General features: G+C 41.1%; 2 protein-coding genes across 4 annotated transcripts in view; one reads left to right on the top strand and one right to left on the bottom strand.

Moving 5' to 3' along the window:
- Window positions 1–23,907, top strand: part of LOC116050615 (transmembrane protein 150A) — a 37,882-nt gene extending 13,975 nt beyond the window's left edge. For 2 of the 3 annotated variants that reach the window (XM_031300826.2, XM_031300824.2), the window contains exons 2-8: window positions 11,239–11,506; window positions 11,897–11,944; window positions 12,063–12,149; window positions 12,661–12,728; window positions 15,456–15,583; window positions 15,675–15,852; window positions 20,724–23,907. In XM_031300826.2, the coding sequence (XP_031156686.1) occupies window positions 11,442–11,506; window positions 11,897–11,944; window positions 12,063–12,149; window positions 12,661–12,728; window positions 15,456–15,583; window positions 15,675–15,852; window positions 20,724–21,025 (876 nt within the window). In that variant the 5' untranslated portion in view covers window positions 11,239–11,441 and the 3' untranslated portion in view covers window positions 21,026–23,907. The remainder of the gene's footprint in view (window positions 1–11,238; window positions 11,507–11,896; window positions 11,945–12,062; window positions 12,150–12,660; window positions 12,729–15,455; window positions 15,584–15,674; window positions 15,853–20,723) is intronic. The other variant, XR_004896538.1, reaches the window with a different exon arrangement.
- Window positions 22,945–25,177, bottom strand: part of rnf181 (ring finger protein 181) — a 4,251-nt gene continuing 2,018 nt past the window's right edge. Inside the window, exons 4-6 of the mRNA XM_031300827.2 lie at window positions 25,146–25,177; window positions 24,954–25,028; window positions 22,945–24,864 (exon numbers count right to left, since the gene is read on the bottom strand). The exon at window positions 25,146–25,177 is cut by the window's right edge and continues 84 nt beyond it. Of these exons, the coding sequence (XP_031156687.1) occupies window positions 24,805–24,864; window positions 24,954–25,028; window positions 25,146–25,177 (167 nt within the window). The 3' untranslated portion in view covers window positions 22,945–24,804. The remainder of the gene's footprint in view (window positions 24,865–24,953; window positions 25,029–25,145) is intronic.

Raw genomic sequence — 25,177 nt, 5'->3', positions numbered from 1 at the left:
TCGAATCTTAAAAGTACAGTGGCGAATATTTCCTCTGAATGGCTGCGGGGCTTGGGGGTGTTATGGCCCCCCGTAATGTTACAAACACACAGACAGCTTTGCCTACGTTTAACTCCCTATAATGCGTTTTAGCTGCTCCAGAGAGCCTAGTTATGAATATTTAAAGAAATATTACTATAGTTAAGCTGTATATCTTAGGGACTTTATTTATTTAAGGGGCCACTGGAGGAGTTTTGGGACCTTTAGGCTAAAAAGACTTGAACTCCCCTCACCAGTAATAATTTTTCTATGACCCTACAAAATGATTTGAAAAAGAGGCATGACCCTCCCCTTATGTGCTAGTTCACACTTAGCAAAGATGTACAGATGCCATTTGATTTTTTTACAGCCATGACGTACATGAGTTAACCTCTGCATTCTCCTCTTACACATCACACTCCTCTGTTATGGTGTGGTGGCCATTTAAGTTCACTTACTAACATTGTTGTGGAAACACAATAAGCATGGAAACTAAATGCACACTTCCTGCATTACTGCATTCAGTGTGTCCTCTGTTGATTTTGTAGTGGCGGCCCACCATGGCAAAATTTCTGCCACCATGGTATCAGAAATAGGGCTGTACAAAAAATGTAGTCGCAGTTGCCTTTTAAATTATCCTGCCGACATAGTTGGCTGCCGCTCACATTGCAATTTAACAACAAGTATAACTATTCAGGTTTTTGGGCCTGTTGGGTTGTTGTTCGGACAGACCTGCCCCCACTGCTAAAAAAACTTCAAGTTACTCCTCTAGTAAACTAGTATTCATATGGAAATAAAACCATAAAACATTGAGAACATTCAGCAAAGGACACTGGGAAATAACAAATTCAACACTGGTTGCTATGGACTCGTCACTAGGCTTGCTCAGTCATGCTATATTTTAGCACATAGGTAAAGCTGCCGAAGCTGAACATTATATTCCAAAACATATATGTTTATTTTTAAAGCAAATTTTAAATTACATTGTAACAATTTAACAATTCGCCCTTATGAAATCCAATTGCGGCACGGCTGACTTGGAACGCAATAGACAGACGGTGGCGGAATGCCCCGACACTTCAACTAAAATGTAACCGTGAACAATCAGTGTTCAACCTACAGTCTGTTGAGATGCCTCTCCAAACACAGAAACAAAGCGCAGTCACACCATAAAATGTTAAAACACGTTGAGAAAAAAGATCCGTATTTTGCCGTAATCCAATGACACGAAAAAAAAAAGTAATCCACAGTGATCATAGATCCACAAAAAGGGTCACGGTGTATCCAGCAAGGCCTATACGAGCGTCACATTCACCAGCCAGCTCCAAACAGGTGAAGGAGGCCTCTCCACTTCACCGTTTAAACAAAGTGGAATAAACATATAAAAGTCCAAATCTACACAAAACCCGCAATCAATTAGTAAGCTGACATCACATTTATATACATGGCATTTTGGAAACCTTTATTGCAAGGTTGGCACGGCAAGATGTCCAGACTAGTGCAACAGTAATTTTCGTTTTTTGCGTCCTGCTGCTCCCATCGTCAGCCAGGTAATATTTTTTTTACTGAAGCAGTATATGAAATCTGATGTATTACCTACCACCATTTAGTTGTTTTGTGTTATTTAAGATATTTATAAAATATCTGGTCATGCCAGATGTAATTATTCCACTCATTTTTTAAACAATGCAATTATAGACCCATCTGGTAGCGAAGGAGGGCCGTGACTAAGAGCTACATGAAAAAATATGCACCAAACAAGCCACTTTGAAATGTTGCTGTTTTTCATGAATACAAAAGTTGGGTGACCCCCCCCCCCCCCAGACTAAAAAATGTTGGGTGACCCTCACCTCAACAAAGAATAAAAAGACATGACCCTCCCCTATTTTCCTCCGGTGGTCCATTCCATAAATACCGAACATTCCCTTACTGACTTTAGCTAACGTTACATCTGCAACCGGTTGGTGAACTTTCTCTGGTGATACATCATTTTACCCAACGTTACTATTCTGTTGTGACAACTTGTTTTGTATGTGCGTGGTTGGAACTGTGAATCTGAAAAAAAATTTTAATAATAAAGTTTTCTGTTTCATGTCACCCAATGCATGTATAGAAGCAGAATTGTTAAATTGAATAACTAATAATAATGAGGCTAACGTTATCTTTTCATGACTGACATCAAAACACTGAAAGTGATTTGATTTATATTTGGTTATTAATCAGCCACAAATGTAATTGTCATGGCAAGTAGGGCTGAACGATTTTTGAAAATAATCTAATTGCTTTTTTTTTTTTTTTCCCCAAAAATATTGCGATTTAATATGCGATTATTTTTTAAGCTCTTTGTCTTCTGTATTATTCAACAAAGACAATCAATAAATCATTGTATAGTATGAACAACACAAGATTAGGCCAGGCCTGTATGTGATGATGAAAGTAGGTGATGCAAAGTAGCTTATTTTAACGGTCCGTGTACTTGGTGGCCAACGGATTTTCGTTTTGAAAGGACAAAAACGAAAAACGGCCAGTTTCCCAATTACCATTGGTAAATAGGAAAACAAAAAACGGAAAACAACCCATTATTTGTTTTTTGTTTTGATATTAAAAAACGGAAAACGAAAAACAATCTCGTTATCCGATTGTCTTTGATGTATTTGTAGATGGAACTCGGAAATTAAAATACCTGTGTATAAGTCGTATTCCTTCATTTTGCATTGGTATTTTTTTTCCTGACCCGGAAGTTACTCCCGCCACGCCAAGACCCGCCCTTCAATAGCATTTATTGGCCAGTACCGCCTGTAAGATCCGTTCTGTGCATGCGCATAATATTGTTAAATTCTCCCCAATTCCGGGTCACATTCCTGCTGAAACATGTCCGATTGTGTAGTGTTTGGTCTGCGATTTTTGACGTTACAAAGTGCTGCTTCGTTCCACTACAATCTAACGTTAGCATACTCATAGCTAACTATTGTAGCTGCATGCTAACGCGACATAGCGGAGCATATATAGCTAGCTATGTACATATATAGCAGGACTTTGTACCGTAAAAAATCACCAATAAAGGCTTCTAAACCAAATACTAAACAAATACAAATACAGTAAAGTGACCGGAATTAGGGGTGAAATGTCCAGCATTGAGCTACATAATAGTTTGCTAGGAGTATGCTGGTCTCTCACCGAGATCTCATTTGTAGCCCTGTTTTTACCTGATACTTTCATAAAAGTACAAACACATGAAGTGAGAGGTATACACATGCTTAAACTTTATTTAAAACATGGTTAACCTGAAGCAGGACGGAGTCATGACTTATAACACCAAAGCAAGGCTTCTAGCTCAGGCTAGCTAGCGTTAGCAAATTACCTTCAAAGTTGCAAAGAAATGACGAAACGTAAAATTTGAAGCCTTTATTTAATTTGCTACATGGTGTTGTACTGGATGGCCGGACGACCCTCCGTATATCATTAACAGATACTTTAGGCAACTCCAGCAAACACCTTGTTATGATGGCAAAGATGAAGTTTACAGTCTACTGTCACTGTCTAATGTTTTCTTCCGGTAACCGGGAATGTCCAAACATCCTTACGCCAATGCGTGCATAGAGCTGTGAAGTTTGCCGGTGTTCGCGCAAGCGTAGAACTGATCAGGCAGTGCACAGAACGGATTTTACAGGCGGTACGGATCGGGTACTGACAAAGGAATAAGATTTATACACACATTTTAATTTCCGAGTTCCATCTACAAATACATCAAAGAAAATCGGATAACGAGATTGTTTTTCGTTTTCCTATTTACTAATGGTAATTGGGAAACTGGCTGTTTTTCGATTTTGTTTTTTTCCTTTCAAAACGAAAATCCGTTGGCCACCAAGTACACGGACCTTTAACTTTACTAGACAGTTAAATAAGTAAAAAATATACAACGGTGTATTTTTACAGCACACACAGAGGAGCTGCCTCCAGCCCCTCCCTCCCCTCATGAAGTTGCGTGCGTCAACGTTACACTTGCTCAGAGAGGCTATCGTTACGTTAGTAGTAGCATGTTGCTGATATTCTTGCCGTGGGATTAACTGTACTAATAAAACCGTTGAAACAATGCGGCCACGCTGCTGTGAAAGCCCCCCCAAACGTCATTTATCAGAGTCTGGTTGTTACCCCTCTCTGCTGCAGTCTCCTCCATTCCATATATTTATAATGGAGCTAGCTAACTGGAGCTAACCGCTAATCGTTGCAAACTGAGCCTTCAGTTCTGCGTTCCTGTATCCATTAACTGCATGTATGGACTCGAGCCTGAATAAAACCATTAATTTTATTAAAATGGCTGTAAAAGTTTTAAACTACAACTCAGAGTTGTTTGAATGACAGAAATCTGCTCAAGGTACAGCGTAGCGTTAGCGTGCCAAGTTGATGCTTTCTCTGCGGAGTGCAGACTGATTTGCTCTCGCGAGTCACGTGACCAAATCGCAGCCTTTGCGATTAGGAAATCGCGATATTATTGCAAATGCAATTATATGGCATGGCAATTTCAAAACGGCAATTTGCAGCGAACCTCTTTTGCCTGCTGTGGGTCAACAATGTCTGGCTGTTTTTTTTTGTGTGCGTGCTGAAGGCTGCATGTTTATAGTTGCCTTATTTTCTCCCTGGCTGTAAGTTGCAAAACTTTACCATCTGGTGTGAAAACTGTAAAACAACCTCGACTGGCAGTGAGTGAGTATTCGGCCTTTGCTCAGAGCACCATATTTGACAGTAGCGGTACTTCAAAAGCTTTTGAAAGCACTCAATTGCTGACTGTATACATTCAGACAAGAGTGAACATCTACTAGGTACTCCAAGACATATGAAGAAACGGCTACACTTGAACTTTGCGTGCGGGAGAGCAACATGGATGTATAAAACAAATGTGCGATAGTCTCAGTGTTTGTTTATGTAAATGACCTGATAAAATAACACAATTTAAACAAAGGAAATAAACTGGAAACACAGCTCACAGGACATTGTAACAATAATGAAATGTCATGTGTAACATTGTTGACTTGAGTTGCAGATGATGTGGGGTAGCTGGGGAGCTTTATTTCTACTGGACAAATTGTAGAAATGCATATATTTAATGTATTTCTTTTCTAATACACTCTTTCCTCAATGGTGAACTAAAAACAACAAAAGTAATACCCACTAACTGCCCGCTAACTTTTTTTTTTTAAATTAATAAAAATATTCTATTTTGACTGATGGGTTTTATTTTAGAAAACAAATCATGGTTACAAGAGCAACATGTAAAGACCCAGTTAAAAGTATATTTAAATGGGTGGAGAAGAAAAGACTGACTAAACTGATTTACAAAATCTGTTGAACTGCTGTCAAATGTGATGTGGAGAGCAAATGTCCGTGACTCAAGGGCTGCGGTCGAATAATCAATTTTGCTTAGGACGGTTCCTAACTGAGTGAAATGACCTGGCAGTAGTTAAGTGGCTGCCATGATAACAGCCGTTTGTATTGTCTAAGTGATAAGGAAAGGTGCTTCAATGCTTCCCACAAGTCCTTGCGGCGCATCACCATTTGGCCGTCCATAATCAGAATATTAAAGTGTGCAGTAGCGCCGGCAGCCGTAATCCCGTGCATAATTTTTTTATTTTCTGTGAGACATTGCAACCTAATCATATAATTAGGAGTATTATTATATAATGCACTGTTTGAGTGGTTTAATAAACAGTTTAATGCGAGAGTCTCCGACGCGTGAAATTACAGTGAGCATGCATAAGGAACTGTGAATGACTGGATCGCTGAATCCAAGTTACACAGCACACTGGACAATGGTTTATTTTTTAGCCCAGAGCAGCGTCCGAAACAAGTTCACCTGTTCGCCCCTCAGGGGCTTTTTCAATATATGTTTTTTGTTAAAAGTCACTACAGATATGACTACATTATTTTTGACCATGTGTGAAAGTATTAATATTATGTGAGAATGCGCGGATCAGCTCTGACGGCATCCGAATCATTACCTTAAATCACCCACCCAAATAAGTTTTCACTTCCCTCTTCAGTCCCTGTAGGCTATTGCTTTTTAAAGGAAGTATCGTATTGATTTATGAGTGTTTTTATTAAAGATTTACTTGAATGATGGCTCCTTTTTTGTAAACGTTTCCAAGCATGCAGTAATGTCACTGCAGCTGATATCGTGGGACATTTAAACAGCAAAACTAAAACCTGTAGTTAGTTGACAGAGAAAACATAACTCAACTTTTAGCTTTTGAAATAATCGAAGTTACGCTGTTGACTGCTGTCGTTGTGTGTGTAAATGCGCACAGCAGAGCAGTAGAGAGAATATTTAGAGCATATTGTCCCATTAATGATGTATTTCTTTCACCCACCCGCTACCATCTAACCCTTATAGCATATAATATGCAGGGCTTAAAGTATTCCGGCACCGTGCCGGATCTCCGGCGTGCGGCCGTGAGGGGGAAAAAAAACAAACAAACTTGCATGCGGTTTAATATTTTCGAGTCAATTGATTTCACATACCAATCATATGAGAGGAACGCAGCTCTAACTAACGCAGGGCTTAAAGTACTTGGGCCTGGTGACGGATTTCTGGCGTATGACTATTTTAGAAAAATAAATTTTAAAAAGTCCACATGGGATTTGTTTTTGATGTGCTAGGTTTAACCAATCATCGAACTTCCACCTACCAACGAAACGAGTTTTAGCCAATCAGATGCAAAGTAGGGTGGGTCTTTGCCGAAAAGTGAGTGCGGTGTCGGTGTGGTCTCCGTGATAACGCGGCTAAAAAAAAATGGAGGTCCGTGCACTCTGTCATACGAGTATGTTACCGGCAACGACGGCTACCGCTGCGACTGCGCCTTCACTGACCGACCGTGTTTGTGATACAAACAATACGTGTGTGTGCACGTTCATAGCGGAACACGATTTGTCATTAACAATGGCCACTGTGTAAAAGCTATCTGAAGTCCAAACTGCCTTGACAAAGCGGTCTGTTTGGAATCAGCATGTCAGTTATTTACACATAACTGCCTTGTCCCAGAGTTTAGACGTATAGCTGTATGAAAAGCTAAACAATGCAAAGTTTTTAATAAATGTACATGAAGCAACTAATGTCAACATGGACAAATCATGAATGTACTAATTCACTTTTTTGATGATGACCTGGCCAAAGTAACAACACAACATCTAGAAAGTATTGTTTTCACAATGATTCATTGTAGGATTATATTATTGCAATATGTAAATCTACATTGACTCTTTAATTTAACATATGGTTGGAAGAAGTAAAAATTGATCCAAAACTTTTTACTTCTTACAAATTATGACTTATTATTGTGTAATGTAATGACTTTAACTGTTTTGCCAGTCAAATTAACTTTAATGAGTGCATATTGAACCGTTACACTTCCTTCCTTCCACTTTTCGACCGCAGCCATGGTCTGTTTGTTAAATGATGGGGCAAGTCATTGGGGCGGTGTATCAACAATAGGCATTCTGTCTGAATTCTGTCCAAACTTTTCTTTTTGATCTTTAACCAGGCCAAATCCTTCCCTTTTTTTAAAGCCCAGCTATACACCCAGTGACTACAGAGTGTTGAAACAATAGAAATAAAATGGACAATTTCTATATATTTTTTTTTTCTGTTTAATTTCTATAGTTGAAACATGATGCAAATGCGAAAATGTGGAAATTGACAAGAAAACTCTTTTCCGGTATGGCTTTGAAGAATAGACTCTTTCCATTTAGTCTAGCCCTGGTTTTCCTGTCTCTGCATACTAATAGGAAATAGTGTAATAGAGTAACATAGGAAGTTCATGACATCATAAGAGCTATCTGACACACTGTCATTAAGTGATTGATTACCATTAATCATTGAAAAACAGATTTGTTGTGTCTAGGTTTCCTGTACCCCAACAATAATCAGGAAAGATGTAACATTTGTTAAAACAAAACTATGAAAAACTATTAGTGAGTTTGACCTTTCGTTTGGATTAGTTCAAGACGAGTTTGTGTTCAACGTATATATTCCCCTCTGAGCAAAGGACACACTTGTGACCGTCCACTGTGTAAAATGATATGTGTTGTCCTGCACTTCCCTCCACCACAGAGCTGACCTTGGCATGCTCACAAGGGTACACTTTGCCCCGACTGTACAGCTGGCAGTTCAGGGTGGCTGCTGGCTCTTGGTCTCTTTTTTAAAATGAGTTGGAAAGCCGACAGCAAAGAACTTAATTGACTTTTGATGTTGCCAAACAAAGTGAAATGTTCTCCCCTCGTCCTTAAATGGTCCTAAATCAATACTAGAGTAGCCTACTCCATTGTTTACTGCTGCACCGGCAATGAATGAAATGCAGAGAATTGAACTAAGACCGTCTGTCTCCACAAAATCATCTACCGGCTCCCCTTAATAAGACATGGGCTCCCCTGAAAACGTGATTTGTGAAATTTGGTCGGGGGGGGGGCGGGGGTTCTCTAAAAATATTAACGCTGTGCAATTTCAGTTTTGTGTAATGTGATCATCGTGGATTATTATGTGTATAAATTGCAAAAATATTCATTCATGCATGACGGCGATTTTAAACCTAATTCACTTCAATAAAGATAACTATACATGCTGTTCTTATGAGCATCAAGGCGTGGCGGTGCAAATTCAACTTGTTTAGTACATGTTAACTCAAAGATTCGTAGAAAAAAATATATAAACGTTGGAGGCCATTAATTGGCGCGCAAAGTCCTTAAAATCCATTCTGCAGTTAGCATCGTATAGCCATGGCAAAAAAAAAGGCAGTTTAATTTTGGTTTTACTAAGAAATTGTGTAGCGATGACGTTAATAGCACGACCGATTCACCTGCTGCAAGCCCTGTTGGCACACCTCCCGCCGGGGTGACAACGCAAGAAGACGCTGAAGAAATAATGTCCTCTGGCTGAAGATAGTGGTGGTAACGGCTCGTCAGAGGCCGGTCACGATCCTAATCCCTCTTGCTCCGCTCTCCTGTTAAATTGGCAGCCAGCAGTGGAGAGACTGGAAGAGCCCATATACATGGCTGTTTGTTAACCCTTGTGTCGTCTTTAACCCTTGAGAGAGATTATCATTGATTGATGGAATAGCTGACAGTATAACGCCTTTTGCATCTTGAGCAAAGTCACACTTGGCCATTGGCTGCATCCTTTGATTTTATTCAGAATAGATGCAAGTAACAGCTGCATGTTTTTCACTTCACATTTTAATAGCAAAGTTCTTGTTTTATTTTTAGGCTGGGGCAACTCCAGGTGCAACTCCCAATACACTTTTGTTTGCAGAGTAAAGTTGACGCTCAAACAGAACATGTTAGAGGCTGTTTGGTCTGCAGGGAGATCACAAACTAAAAAGTGTTGCTCCTCCAAAAGGCCTCAGGCAGTACTGTAACAGTATGTACACACTGTGGACTAGGGCTGAACGATTTTTGAAAATAATCTAATTGCGATTTTTTTTTCCCCAAATATTGCGATTGCGATTCGATTATTTTTTTTAAGCTTTGTCTTCTGTATTATTCAACAAAGACAAACAATAAATCATTTTATAGTATGAACAACACACAATTACACACTAGACAGTTAAAAAAGTAAAAATATAGCACACACACACACACCCACCAGTGTATTTTTTTTTTACAGTGCACAGAGAGGAGCTGCCTCCAGCCCCTCCCCCTCGTGAAGTTGCGTGCTGCCGTGTGCACTTGTTCAGAGAGGCTATCGTTAGATTAGCTAGTTGCTGGCGTTCTTGCCGTGGGATTAACTGTACTAATAAAACCGTTGAAACACCGCGGCCACGCTGCTGTGAAAGCTCCCCGAACGTCATTTATCAGAGTCTGGTTGTTACCCCTCTCAGTGGCAGCTCCTCCACTCCATATCTTTATAACGGAGCTAACCGCTAACCGCTAATCGTAGCTAACCGCCAACCGAGCCTTCAGTTCTGCGTGTCTGTATCCATTAACTGCACGTATGGACTCGAACCAGAATAAAACCCTTCATTTTATTAAAATGGCTGTAAAAGTTTTAAACTACAACTCAGAGTTGTTTGAATGACAGAAATCAGCTCAAGGTACAGTGTAGTGTTAGCGTGCTAAGTTGATGCTTTCTCTGCGGAGTGCAGACTGATTTGCTCTCGCGAGTCATGTGACCAAATCGCAGCCTTTGGGATTAGGAAATCGCGTTTTAACATATCGCGAAATTATCGCAAATGCAATTAATCGTTCAGCCCTACTGTGGACACACAGCACTTTGTTCAAATGCTAACACGCTGCTGGCAAAACGGTTAAGGATGGAAGCTTGGGGTGCGTTGCTTAGGCTTAATTGAATGGAGGAATTATGGTATTCTTCGGTAGCCTGAGTAGCTTTAACCGTTGTTCAAAGACAGCCTGATGCTTTGTTTATAGACTATTTGTGGGTGGCTGTTTGACCTATCAATACCTGTCGATAAAGTATAATTGGGTAAATCCTGTATAGAGCATACACTTGTAGCTGTTATGTGCCATAACACAGCTACCCCCACAACCTGTGTTGACTGGCTTGGTTTAAACTGACAATTGAAGGGTTGAACACAGGTCAGATAACCCTGGTCAATGGCGTGAAAGAGGTAGTGCAGTAAACACCAGGTTTTGTATTAGCCATTCAGAATCAAAGTCCAAGAGTTTCTCATCATAAACACCATTTTCCACTTATGTTTAACAATGACTGAGGGAACACTTTATCCAAGAAGAGGCTGAGATTGAAGTTTGTCTAATAATAGGCATGAAGTTGACTGCACCGGTTCAACAATTTGCATTCTTTTATTAGCTCCGTTTTTTAGTATTGTATTACAGGCCTATGAGAAGAGATCCAAAGGTGCACAGCAATGTTAAATGTGTCTGCAATTGAATTTTCTGCAGTTTGTTTCTGGTGCTTCTCATTCTTTGAAGTCAGCTTTGTATGTCAAAGGCCCAAATACAATGATGCTGCAATGCTGCGTCTTGAGTGACCTGCAACTGGCGATAAGGGAAATGTAGGCAATTACTGACTGAAATAGACAATTAGACCCACTAAAGGAAAGTGGAAACTCACAAATTGGTAAATTACAAGTCTTCATTACAAAATAACTCCTGGAGTATAAGTGTGTGTGTGTGTGTGTAACACAAATCTATATAATTGCAGTCCATTTTACTGAGTGTGTGTATATATAAAAACCTTCACTTCTTTTCTTTCAGGTTGCTGCTGGCTGCAGGTCCCTGTGGAGCAGAAGAGCATTCCCCCTTTTTTCCTCATGTCCCCCCCTGTGTGTTTCCCTGTGTGTTAGTGACCACGCACCCCCACCCACCCCCCACCTGATCCCTCCTGTCGTGTCGCCACTCCAGCCTGAAGCCCCCCTCTCACCCCATGCTTGGGACAAAGCCAGCTCACTGCCAGCCCAATGACTGCCTGGATCGTCCTGCCTGTCAGCCTGTCTGCCTTCTCCATCACAGGAATATGGATAGTGTGAGTTACAGCAACCCTTGACTGTGTCACAGAGGCTCTCACACTGAAACATAATGTGTTCACATTATCAGGTGTACAGATGGGGCAATAAGTACTAATGTGTTGGCTTGTGTTACCGGGTATCACAAGCTATTTACATGATAACAAATTTAAGATGGAAATTACAAACAGGAATATTCAAATATTATTATATTGAGATATTCGCACTGTCAGTTAATATTTGAGTATATTCACATGCTCCAGTTCGTATCCTTTGATGTTGAATGACCCTTTTTTCTGAAGCCCAGTATAATCTTCTTCCTTGATAACAGTTCACCTTGGATCATCAGGGATTAGAGCAGTGTGTTTGACATTTGCCACTTCTTGCGTTGGTGTGTTCTTGCTCCACAGGTATGCCATGGCTGTGATGAATCACCATGTTTGTCCTGTGGAGAACTGGTGAGTGATTTTCCTCCTTTTTGATTCGAGAAAATGGGCACAAGACATTTTAATTTTACATTCTGATTTCACTGCTACCAGTGGAGAATGAACTGAACTCATTGTGTCCTTGCTCCAGGTCTTACAATGTAACATGCACAGAGGAGCTACCGCGACCAGGCTTTCCCAAGACGTGCTGCACCATCCAGGACATCCCCCTCATCAGGTCTGCTACTCGCCCTCCTCGTTGTTTCTGCAGAACACAAAATCAATTTTGTGTCAGCAAAGGCCCTGAGGCATGAATTAGCACCTTATGTTGTGGCTGTGTGACAGTCATTAACCCACGCTTTGCATAAACTGCATTAGTTTAATCTGCAAATAAGCCTCTAACCACAGGCGAGTACAAAGGCACTCTTGCAGAAAGGCATCATGAGACATCATGGCATGCTTTTCTCCAGTGTATGTAGAAGAAAGACCTTAAGTTGTACATCTACATATGATATCAGAGCAAGTGATTTTAAATCTGATCTGAAATTAGGAAGCTAAATTCACTTGTGTGTCATCATAATCCCTTTATTTGTTCCTATACATTTTGATTGCACATGGCAGTCCGTCCTGGTAGAAATATGGACAGATGGCAAAGGGACTGTGGCCTTGCATACAGTGATATGTGTGGGTATAGGTTATTCTCCTACCTTTTTTAATACTGAGAGCTGTTTTGTCTTCATGTGCTACAGTAAATGTGGCTCCTTCCCTCCTGAAAGCTGCCTGTTCAGCTTGATCGGCAACGTTGGAGCCTTCATGGGTAAGGCAACGAATTTAAATCCACACACACAAAGTCACGCCATTAAAAGACATGGTGTCTGCAAGAGTAATTTCTTTAAAGAAATGTATGACATTCTTGTAAATATGCCAATTTGCTTTTTTTTGCCTAGTTTTTTTTTTTTTTTTTACATTGTCAAGAGTTAGATGAGAAAATTGAATCCACTCTCATGTCTGTACAGTAAATATGAAGCTACTGCCAGAATATGGTTAGCTTAGCATAGTTTTAAAGGGATAAAAATATGAGCGAAAAGTCCTGCACACTGACCATTACGCAAGCAATAATTTATTTAGAAAAATGCAACGTTTCGGTCTCGACCTTCATCAGGTAAATACACACATTCACCTCAACCATAGCCTTAAATAGTTTGGTTGACTAACCAGGACCAATCAGGTCCGGCTCTTGAATGACGTCATTCATTCACAAAATGGCACTCCCATCACAGACCGTGAACAGGAAAAGGTAGGGCATTTTCCCTGCCTTTTCCTGTTCACGGAAAACAACTTCAATTCAACTTTTTGATCTGCTATTTCTGATCACATCCTACACACCTGCCCGACAAAAGAGGAGTGCAAAAAAGTTTTCTTACGTTGTAAAGGGATAAAAATATACATATACATATTTTTCCTCTTACCTGTAGTTCTATTAATCAGTCTAGATTGTTTTGGTGTGAGTTGCCCAGTGTTGGAGATATCGGCTGTGGAGATGTCTGTGATGTGAGCAGTTTTATGTAGGAACTATTTTCTTTCTACCATAGTTCACACATGAAACTGGTCAGTTTCTACATGAAACTACTCATAACTAGGTATGTGTATATTGAGTAAATGGGACTTCTGGAAAGAGAAATTGCTTTTGAGTTTAAAGGGGAAAAAACACAACGTTGGCACTTTTGAGCACCACAAGCCGAGTGCCATCTAGTTCCATTATATTGGAGAGAAGGCAGACCTCTCTACGACCGATATCTCCAACACTGGGCAACTAGCTCTGGTTTTCCTACTGGTACCTCCAAAGCTCACTTATAAAAAAATAATGTGCTGGACCATTTCTTTGCCAGGGGCAGTGACATCCCAGAGACTTGACATCACTGTGTGGTTGCCAGGCAACCAGTGGAGACTCCAGGAAGTCACTGTGTCTGGAGAGAGAAATGGTTTCAACACGTAACTCCCCAGAAAACAAGAACTTGTTTTTGTACAGATTAAACAAGCGGATAAAATATATAATATGTTAAATTAGCGGGCTTTGAAAGTGCAGATTCTTGGACTTGGACAGAACACCAGGCTCGCTGTCTACATTCTTTGTGCTAAGCTAATTGTCTCCTGGCTGTAGCTTCATAGTTAGTGTACAGACATATGAGAGTGGTAGCAATCTTCTCATCCAACTTGGCAATGAAGAGAATAAGCATATTTCCCAAAATGTGGAATTATTCCTTAATAACTGATTTCCCTGTGTATTATCCCTTGACCAAAAACAACCCAAATATAATGTACAAGGCGGTATTAAAAAGCAAACCATTAAAAAAGATGAAGTATCATTTAAATAACCATTCATTTGTATACTATAATATAGTACATCCACAAATATGGAGTGTTTACTGTCAAAATTCATTGTTGAAATACATATTCTTTTCAATATGCAAAGTAAGTAAGACTGCTTCCTCCTGCTCTTTAACACAAAGGCAATGAATCGATGTAGCTGAGGTAAAAGGTGTTTGATGTCCGTCTCCGCTGTCCATCATGTGTGTTATATTAATCCTCCATGGTGCCCACAGACCTCAGCCACTAGCCTCCAAGAAACACGGAGGCGCTTGAAATAGCCTGTGCTCTCTAATCAATAATGAATGCGGCTTTCCTTCCACTTCCTCCCCCCCTCTGTCCTCTCCCCTACATGTACCCTCCATGGCCTTCCTCCTTTGCTCCTCCTCCCCCTGTCTTGTGTTGTCACCACTCAGCTCTGCCCCAATTCCCCCACTTCCATTTAATTGCATATTTCCTGTTTTTTTTCCTCTATCAATGCATTATTCACATCAATTTTCTGCTATGTATTTAAATTTTTTCCATCATTTAAAGTTCTACACCTTATTTCTGTCCTTTTATTCTGTGTGTTCTCAGCGCCCTTCTCTCTCTCTCTCTCTCTCTCTCTCACTAGTGTATACGCTGCCTGGATGCTCTAGTTTTTGATCTTTGACTTCCTTGCTGCTGTTACAGCTGTGTTTTACTGCCTCGGTGGTAGTACTGTAACAGACAGCAACCTGCAGGATTATAGTTTTTAAACGGTGTCTGTATGCTAAGCCTTTGAAGAAAAGTATCCCCTCATGCAACCAGAGATGCCAGTAGCTTACACAACACATCCTCGCTGAGACAGCAGTAAAAGCAAATCAGATAGTCTAAGATCAGCAGAACGGATGCAGTCACATGACAGTCCACCAGCTCAAACTATAAATAAGCAAGAGCATCCTGTTTTTAAAGCATTTTGGAATCTTAAAAATGTGTGTATGATTCCTTCAAATTTCTGATTTTCCCCATTCGGTATGAAAGAAGAAAATCAGAAGAATTAACTAAACCATGGTGTTTTCGATTTTCCACCACCCACAGTTTCATATCCAAAGGCTTTTACAGTTGTACTGTGTGGTATTTTGTTGTGGGGGGTGTGTGTGTGTGTGTTAGTGATGGATGCAGTGTAAATGTGTATGTGTTCGCCTGTGTCCTGCAGTGGTGATGGTGTGCCTTCTGCGCTACGCCCAGGTGATCGAACACAGCCACCGATGTTGGGTCAACACCAGCGCTCTGGTGTCCGGCTGCACCAATGCTTTGGGCCTGGTCATGGTGGGCAACTTCCAGGTAAATATGAAATAAGCTTCAAATTTGGCTTCTTTTGTTAGACCTCGGGAAGTGGAAACAACCCTTCTGACCGTATGGTTCCGTTTGTCAGGTTGATCACGCCAAATCTCTACACTACGTGGGTGCCGGAGTGGCATTTCCAGCAGGGCTGCTGTTTGTGTGCCTGCAGTGTGTGCTCACCTACCGGGTGGCTGTGACCGCCCTCGACTACTGGATGGCCCATTTCAGAGTGGCTCTGGCACTGGGAGCCATGGTCTCACTCGTCCTCAGTATCCTTTACTTACTAGTGACATCCCCTTTGTTATGCAGATACAGTAGTTATGTACTGTATGTTATATCTAAACACAATGTTTGATAAACGTGGTTTTATGTGTATTTTGACTTCTTTTAGCGTCATATCAAGAAAAGCACAGGTGTAACTAATAACAGTAATAACATTTTAAAGGCTCTGACACACCAACCCGACGGCCGACCTTGGGCAGAAAAGGCAGTCGACTGCCTCCCCGAGTTGGTCCAAAAAAGTGCCTCGATACACACCGAAGCGACGCCGACTTGAGCGTACGTTCTGCGCGTGCGCAAGACGTAATACGTCTCCTTAACAGCAAGCAGCGCTAATCTGTATTGTCGCCCAAAAAATGAAAACCGGCAGCTGATTGGACGAACGTGTCACGTGGGTCTGGCTGCGCCCGGATTTTGGCGGCTTCGTTCAGAATACAATATCATATTTTACGAAGATAGTTCACCGAAATGTGTTTCTGAAAACATCTGAAGCGAGAAATAGGCCGTGCAGTTGCTGAATCTGTCTTCATTTCAGATCGACAAAGGTCAGTTTAAAAGATTTTCGTCAGATTTTGAGAGCAGTTAGTCACGCTCATCCCGCTCGTCATTTCCAGGTTAGCGCTCCACCAATCAGATTGGCCATTGAGTCCGACTGCCCACCTTCCGATTCAACAAGTCAAATCGGCCCAAATGAAGGCTCCTCTGACTGACGACGGCACAGAACACACCGAACAGACTGAAGTCACTGACCTCGCCATGACATGGTGCTCTTTGGATGCTTTTATATAGGCCTTAGTGGTCCCCTAATACTGTATCTGAAGTCTCTTTTATATAGGCCTTAGTGGTCCCCTAATACTGTATCTGAAGTCTCTTTTATATAGGCCTTAGTGGTCCCCTAATACTGTATCTGAAGTCTCTTTTATATAGGCCTTAGTGGTCCCCTAATACTGTATCTGAAGTCTCTTTCCCGAAATTCAGCCTTGGTGCAGAATTACAGCCACTAGAGCCAGTCCCACAATGAGCTTTCCTTAGTATGTGCCATTTCTGTGTCTGTAGCTATTGAGGAGGAGAGAGGGGGGGGGGCAAGGTGGAGAGTGGGGGTGTGGCCTTGACCAACTGCCACTTTGCTCGTTTGAAAGCCATGATGTCTCTCTCTCATGGGTGGGCCAAATTCTCTGGGCGGGCAAAGCAGAGAAAGGGGACGTAACCTTGCTCCTTATGACGTCATAAGGGGAAGATTCCAGATCGGCCCATCTGAGCTTTCATTTTCTCAAAGGCAGAGCAGGATACCCAGGGCTCGGTTTACACCTATCGCCATTTCTAGCCACTGGGGGACCATAGGCAGGCTGGGGGAACGCATATTAATGTTAAAAAAAACCTCAAAGTGAAATTTCCATGCCATGGGACCTTTTTAAGGTTACCCAGTTCAAGGGCCCTGATATTATTGGTCCTCGCACACTGCAATGACTAATTGGCCTGAGCCATCGTTTACATTATTGGTTACAACCTATGTTAAAAATCATGTGGTGCAGTTGAAAATGAAGGAATAGGTTGTAGAGGTTCGATGTGTAACTGCTTGCTTGCTTGTATAGCTCCACCCTGTTACAGGCCTTATTAGTTAGCTCCACCTTGTCCTGAGACCAGTGTACTCCCAGTCCAATCAGGTGCTGACATGCTGTTAAAACACTGGACAGAACTCTTGTTTTCTTCTCCTTTTCACTCCACTAACCTTGAAACAGACTACTGCGCAGCTTAAGATGTTTGTCCTTCAACTTTTGAGACAGGAAAGCAAGGCCACGATAACATCTGTCTGGGCTCACTTTAATCTCCCCCTCCCGTCCTCTTGTTTAACAACGGCCATGCTGATGGCTTCACTTTCACTGGGGGCCTCTCTTCCCTGCCTGCCTCTCGGTGGCTTCCGGGATGTTTTTCCTCCACCACTCATTATTGTTACAATTTATTCCTTTCTGCCTTCTCCTCTTCTGTTTTGGTGACGGGGTAAATATACTGCTTTCACTGACTGATATCCAATTTTTTTTATTTATTTATTTTTTTTTATTTATTTTTAAACCTACAGATCAGACAAACACAATTGAACAAGAACAACAACCCTCTCCCACCCCCCACCCTCTGCGGTCTCGAGGAAAGAAAACAAACAAATAAACAAAAACCGGAATCAGGAATCACACCTTGCCTAGTCGCTCTCCTCTAATTCTTGTGATGCTGAGGTCATTAGGACTGATACTTGTGCTACTACGTTTTTCCATAGGTCTATGGTCGATGATTTGGCTTTGTTAATCCTTTCTGTAGAGCGCTCAAGCATAACTTTGTCCAGAAAGTACGCCAACCACTGTTTTATACAAAGCGAGTGGGGGGGGAGCCAGCGCTGAGCTATCATTTTTCTTGGTCGCGGTTGATCCAGCTAGCAAAATTTTCTTCTGTCTCCCAAGCAGGTGTAATTTAGAGTCGTCATTAAGTAACAAAACAATCGGGTCAGTAGGAAGTCGACATCTTATCACATCAGATAGTATTGATGTTGTTTTATTCCAAAATGCATGCACTCCCAGACCATGTCCAAGACAGTCATTGTACTTCTCAAGAGTTAATAAACAGTACAGACTAGCTCGCCATTTCATTAATAATCATATACTTACGTTGTATTTTCCTTTTCTGTGGGCGCATCTTTACGGAGCCCCAAATGACATGGAGGGAAAAAAATAAAAACGCTCCGTACGTCTTGAACAACTCCTGCGCGTTTCCTTTTTAGGTGCGTGGTTGTACTCCCGTGATAAGCAAGTGAAGATTGACAGAGTGTACAGACAACTCTTTTACCAGTTGGCCTGAAATACTCTCATACTTTGGAAGCTTTTGCTCTAACTCTCGATGAATGAGTCATCTCCCTCCGCTATTTTTCAAATCAAAGCAGTGAGGGTGGAGGTAGGGGCAGAGTGATATAGAGAGACTAAGAGGAGCCAGATTAACCAGCAGGGCGCAAACAGCGCACAGACTGGTGTGGAGGTGAATTACAGTGAGTTTTAATGGCATACTGGGAAAGTTTAATAACAATAGGACAATTGAAGTCCAGATTATGAGGCCATTTCAGCAGAGCCAAGAGCTTCATATGCCATGGACATGTGAATATGGTGCTGAATTTGCCAGTATTTTAAGAAGACATATGGTTGGGACTTTGTCATGCAATGACAAAGCTGATATATGCTTTATGTGAAGCCCAGTGTTTTGGTGTCAGCAGAAAGACTTCTCTTAGAAAACTGTAGAGTGGTGCCTCTGTCTCCATTCCACCAGACAATCTTGGATGAGCAAGACCAAAGAAAGGTCACTGTAGTCATGCCACTATGCACAGTGGATGAGCTCTAGGAGACTGATGTTTGCATGAAATGCACATTTTACCTTGATGGCAAAGCCTGATAAAAACTAATTGTTGAAATAAATTGTTTTGTGTATCTTTTTTACACAACATTGGCCATTGTTAATGACATACACAGTAATTAATCTAGCATACTTTCATTAAATAAATCAATTCAAGCTAAAATGTAAGAGTCTATAATTAGGCTATACTGAGCCTGATCTATTTATACCAGAGATTTTCTTAAAATGAAGTTAATACCTTTTAGAAAAATGTCACCTGGGGTAAAACTCCCCCTTCTGCTACCCTGATTTGCATTTGTATAGCTCACAGCATTTTCATTTACATGTTAAAGCCACCCCTAGAATTAGGGGGAGGGGGGGTGATGGGGGGGGGACAACTGCCAAGCAAGGCCCACGTCAATTTTCGACAATTCACGGTGTTGCCTGTAAATTGCCGTTTACAGTCGTAAACCTGAACTTCCACGACAATCTACAGTGCCGCTTACTGATGAAAATCCCACTTTTCATGCAGTGTTAAGTGTATGTTGTGCCAAATTGGGGTGTTCAAATGCCACTTATTGTTTAAAGTTGGTCAATGTGTTGGTGATAATAGGCCAATAGACTAGCATACACTTTTTTTGGACACACACCTGTAATGGCAAGGTCTTGCAGTCTTAGACCTCCAGTGAGGTTTTGCTCTATTTCTCTCCATGGAACTGTAGATGAGGGGTCCATCCACTCTCTGAGGGCCCATAGAATAAAAGGTCTGTGGTACGCTTTAAGGTTGGGGAGGGCCAGTCCTCCCGTGTTTGTGGTGCGTTGCAGGGTGGAGTATTTTAGCCTACGTTGTTTATTATTCCAAATATACTGCCGAATTATGGGATCAAGTTTCTTCCAGAAATTTATTGGTGGGGGTAAGGGGATCATTGTACCTAAGAAATTCACACGAGGAACTATGTTCATTTTAATAACGGCAATCCTAGACCGTAGCGATGCCGGCAGCGCAGACCAGTTGGCCAGATCCCTTTGAACACTACTTAATATAGTTTCATAGTTGTCCTGGACAACTCGCTGTAGCGATGAGTGAATGGTGATGCCCAAATATGTAATTTTGCTTTGGGTTGGTATTGTATCACTAAAAGCTGATGTCGCCTGTCCGTTCTTCAACAGAAGATTAGATTTAGTCTAGTTGACTTATATAGTCGGAGATTGTCCCAAAAATTCTTAAGATCTTTAACGAATTTGGCTCAGAGTCTTCAAGGTCAGAGATGTACAGCTGATATCCTATTTTTAAACCCATCTGTTTAATGGAGCTGCAAAGGCAATTTCATTTTAACCCTATTCCCTATGAGGTTAACCTGTTGTATATCTCATCCCATTATATCGTGGATTTGGCTCAGGCCACTGTAGCTTCTGTGAAAAAGGAACTCTATTTGTTTTGCTCATGCATGTACCAGAGATGTTTTGTCCTCCTTAACTTGTCCCCCCCTCCCAGGCGGCATCTTCTTCATCCACGAGAGCTTCGTCCTGCAGCACGCTGCAGCCATCTGCGAGTGGGTCTTCACAGTGGACATCCTGGTTTTCTACGGCACCTTCACCTACGAGTTTGGCACCGTGACCAGCGAGACCATGATGACGGGCCTGCAGCAATGTCACCACCACGGCTCAGGGGTTATTATGGGAGCCAGGGCCCGGGGCTCAATACTAGGTGGGACGACTAAGGGCCTCAAGTCCCCCGGGGGGAGCAGCACATCCACACATCTCAACTGTACCCCAGAGAGCATAGCCATGTTGTAGTTCTGCAGCGCTGCCCACTGCAGAGGTGCTTCATGGGCTCCCACAGGTAGGCAAGATGACAGTGGCAGCATGTGGAGGAAGAGAGGATGTTTTGATATCTTTAACAACTACAGGATATCCCATCTGTAATGCTGTACTTTATTTTTTATTTTTATTTTTTTCTCAATGTTGGTGCAAGCTACTGCAGTCAAGTGTCCTGTAGCGATGTTGAGAGGAGGCTGAATGTGTGAAGCCAGTCTTGAGTACCGGAACCATGAATGTTTTCCGAGATGGCTGTTGATTTGGGCAGTTCCTTCGTTTCCTGAACTACCTTACACTCCTTACTTTTTATAACTGTGCATCACTGGCGTGCCCACAAAGATTTCCCCCCTGCCCAGACACTCCTTCATGAACTACCCAATGCTTTGCGTGGCCCACCTGTTTTGGCCTTTTTTGCTTATCTCTGCACGGCTACACTTTTTGAATGAGAGAATAACAATTTATGTTAGGAGTATTTGGATTTGCGTAGTAAGTAGAAACATATTGAATGTTTGCGAAGTGAATAGGTAACGGTTATGTATGTTTTACAGGCTGTAAGCATATGGCCTTTTTAAGTAATCGAGCATAAATGATCGGCAAAAATCATTCATTTTACTCCACCATTTAATTTGATTGCACAGATGATTTTGAATGCAAATTTTGATGCCATTTTTGGATCATTTTACAAACCTATGTGTTTCTTGAGCCACTATCATTCTTAAGATCACATTCTATGTCATTGACATGCAAGAGCAGAATGTCTATGTAAAACCACAGCTCTGCTCTGTTGTAATGTCTAGGACCGTGTGCATCTCAATCACTTTTATCTGAGAATCTCTGAAGTCGTCTCCCTTGATGTCATTCCGTTATTGTCCCACATGTTGCGTGATCTGAGGATTTCTTTGTAACATTTACATTTCATGCTACCTTTTTTTACTTGTCTGTCATGTCCGGTGCAATAATTGCCATCAATCTTCTGATAATTTCTGCTCCACTCATCATACGTATGATGCCTTTTTCAGTGTGTTGGAGTTGAACACAGGGCGTTTTGCGTTTTTTAAAAAGTGACACCAAGACATTTGAAGTGACCTACATCTTATATAGTAAAACAAATGGATGTGTAAAGGTCAAAACTATAATCTGACTAACGCATTTCCAGAATAATGTAGTTGTAGTTCTTGCCCCCACACTAGTCTCTCATTACCAGAGCTATCTCCACAGTGGTCTTTGGTGTTTTTTGCCCTCAACGTCTCCTCCCAGGCAGCGCAGCAATGGTTATGTTTAGGGTTAGGGTTAGCAGCCTGGAAGGCGCCGTTGGAGGCAAAAAAACACCGATCCTCCACAGTGAGAGACGCACTGGATGTCAGGCTTTATCCAAGCAATGTACATCCGTGTAGCCAGACTACCCACACACTGAAATGATTCCAGGCTGGACCCTTGGAAGCCTTTATTTGAGTTTTGTGAATGTTTTCTGTTAAATATGAAGCTATCTCAAGCCTTCTCAGTAGCGTAAGGTGATGTTTTGTTCACAGGAGTTAACAGAGAGGTGAATATAATGTTTGTAGACCTTGTGCCATGAACCTAATGGTGTCCAACACAGTGTTACAAACAGACAATAGCATACAGGCTGTAGACTGAAGGGACTGAATGTCATATATTAAGGTTGTGTATGATTCCCTGTTGCCAATTTCTCTTTATAATGCTATTTACAGTTGTGAATTAGCTTCACACCAGACTGCCACAAACTACCAATGCTCAAACTAAAGCTGACTAATGCCACACAATTTAGGTTACACTCAGTTTTTGTTGGAGTGAGCGAGCCGTTGGAGAAGTATGTTTCATAAAACAGTATTCTGCCCTCTGCATAGTATTGATACATTATTTTTAAAAAATTTTTTTTTAACTGTAACCACTGGATGCCAGCAATACGTTATTGAAAAGGTCACATCACCTACCTCTTATCTTCTGTGGGTTTGATGTTCTGAAGCAAAAGCTAGGGTTCCTACGTGTTTGCCATCTCGCAATGGTTTGAGGTCGAGGACAGTATTCAATGTAATGGCAGCTCAGCAATCCATAGCTCAATCCACAAAGTCTCAGCATGTGGCAGGACAATGGATCTGCTGTTACAAGCTGCGTTATCATGTGTCAGGTCAGTTTTCTTTGCTTTTTGTGCAAATTATTTAACTTCCAAATCTTTTATGGGACTGCAGCAATCCTGTGTTCTGCAAATCTTGCCAAAAAGGACTGGAATCCACTGGAGTGTTCATTGATTTTCTGTGTCAGCAGTAGGTGTATGAATTGGTATGAGTGCACTGTTCTAGCCTTATCCCTCGTACTGTGCCAGGGGAATGTTCAGATCTTTTCTTTTTAATCTTGTGTTCAGCTGTAGCCTGTTTCACCAAACTGTAACTAAGTCACACAGTGACTACAAATGGCAGCTTGTATGAGCCCTCATCAGGGTTGGATTTATTCTGTAACATCATCTATTCCATAATACCATCTTCCACAGGCCAACATTTTAAAAGTGGATTTTACAACTTTTTTTTAAATTTTTTTTTTTTTTGTCCAAATGTACACACTTTGTTGGGGGGAGAATCCTATTTTACAAAAGGCTGCCTGACCTGTACATGTCTTGAACTCTTGCAACAGCAACACAGAAACAATGTCTATAAAAATGTATGTCATGTTTAGAAAAATATGTAAAAGAATGGTAATGGAGTCCGAGAAATCCCAGAAAACAAGTCGACAACACAGATTATCGTTTCCTTTTATAAATTCTATAAATATGTATGATTTGTCTATCATTTAGGTATTTTCATTTGACAGAGATTTATATTCAAATATGAAATAAAATGATAAATTATTGTTTTGCATGGGTTGTTTTTTGAAGTGTGTGTGTGTGTGTGTGTGTGTTCGTTCTAACTTGCATACATCCATACTACTGGTTCGAATGCCCCCCCCCCCAATATCAGCAGTAGCAGGTCCAATATTGTGTGTTAGCACACGTGCACCAACAGCAGACATGGGGTTCTCCCAGATTATTGCTGTGGTATGGAAAGCTGCTGTTTTTTATTTTTTTAATGACTACCTGGAATTTATGTAAATGCATATCATTTATACTGCACACTTTCTTAGATTTAAACGTTCTAGAAAAACAAATGAGTCCCTTAAATATTCACATCTTTGAATAATTCATATTAGACAAATATAGCTGAACAAATGTTTGTGCGTTTTAAAGCTCAGATTTATATTAAAAAGAAGGAATAAATTGACTTAACAGAAATGCTTTAGGGCTGCTGTAAACAGCATAATTCATCTTTAAATATATTCATCCTAACTAGTGAGAAAGGAGCATTTATCCAACTTAAAGATAAGCATTTTCTAACTTTTTAATGATCCCGTTGCTTATGCTGCATTCACGCCATGCCAAATGAACGCAAAGAACAGGAAAGCCCTGTTACTCTTAACAGCAGTGCTCACACGTTATTCCAAAAATGGTGACCACAAATGCTAGCTTTGAGGTCACATCAGATTCAAGTTATTTTTTTTATCGTTACATATTTGATTTTATTTAGATGGAGCTGCCAGTAATGGATCGTTTGCAAAATGGCTACAAAGCCATTTTGCAAACAATTTCTTGCAAAAAAAAAAAAAAAAAAAATTCTATACGAAATGGCATGAACGCACCATTAAGCATTTCCTGAAGCTTTTTTTCTGTAAAATGTCACTGTTCCACAAACTTGCACCACAGCACGGTCATGTCATGTGTACATGGCTCCATGTAGGTCTTCCAGCCTGTGCTCCCTCTGTCTTCTTCTCTCCTGCAGAACAGAAAACTCATTCAGCCAGGGAAGGGTGCCAAGGCGAGGATCATTTGTACCATCCCAAGCCTATTTACACACTCACTCACCTTGTCTTTTTTAAACTCCTCATACTCTGGATTGTCAGTTGGTAATTCAAGTCGGCAGAGCGGACAGGAGTTAGTCTGTGATTGCAAAACACGCAAAAGATTCAAAAAGGAATTCTAAGTAGCAACTCAAACTTTTCCGTTACATGTCCAATTTAGAATGAAATTCGGAATTCCAAATTTGTCAAGCTTTACCTTGCCCAACCATGGCAGTATACATCCTGAGT

The sequence above is a fragment of the Sander lucioperca genome, chromosome 2, assembly GCF_008315115.2.
Source record: "Sander lucioperca isolate FBNREF2018 chromosome 2, SLUC_FBN_1.2, whole genome shotgun sequence".
NCBI classification, from domain to species: domain Eukaryota; kingdom Metazoa; phylum Chordata; class Actinopteri; order Perciformes; family Percidae; genus Sander; species Sander lucioperca.
The sequence above is the reverse complement of the archived record's forward strand: the minus strand, read 5'-3'. Positions and strand labels throughout refer to the sequence as shown.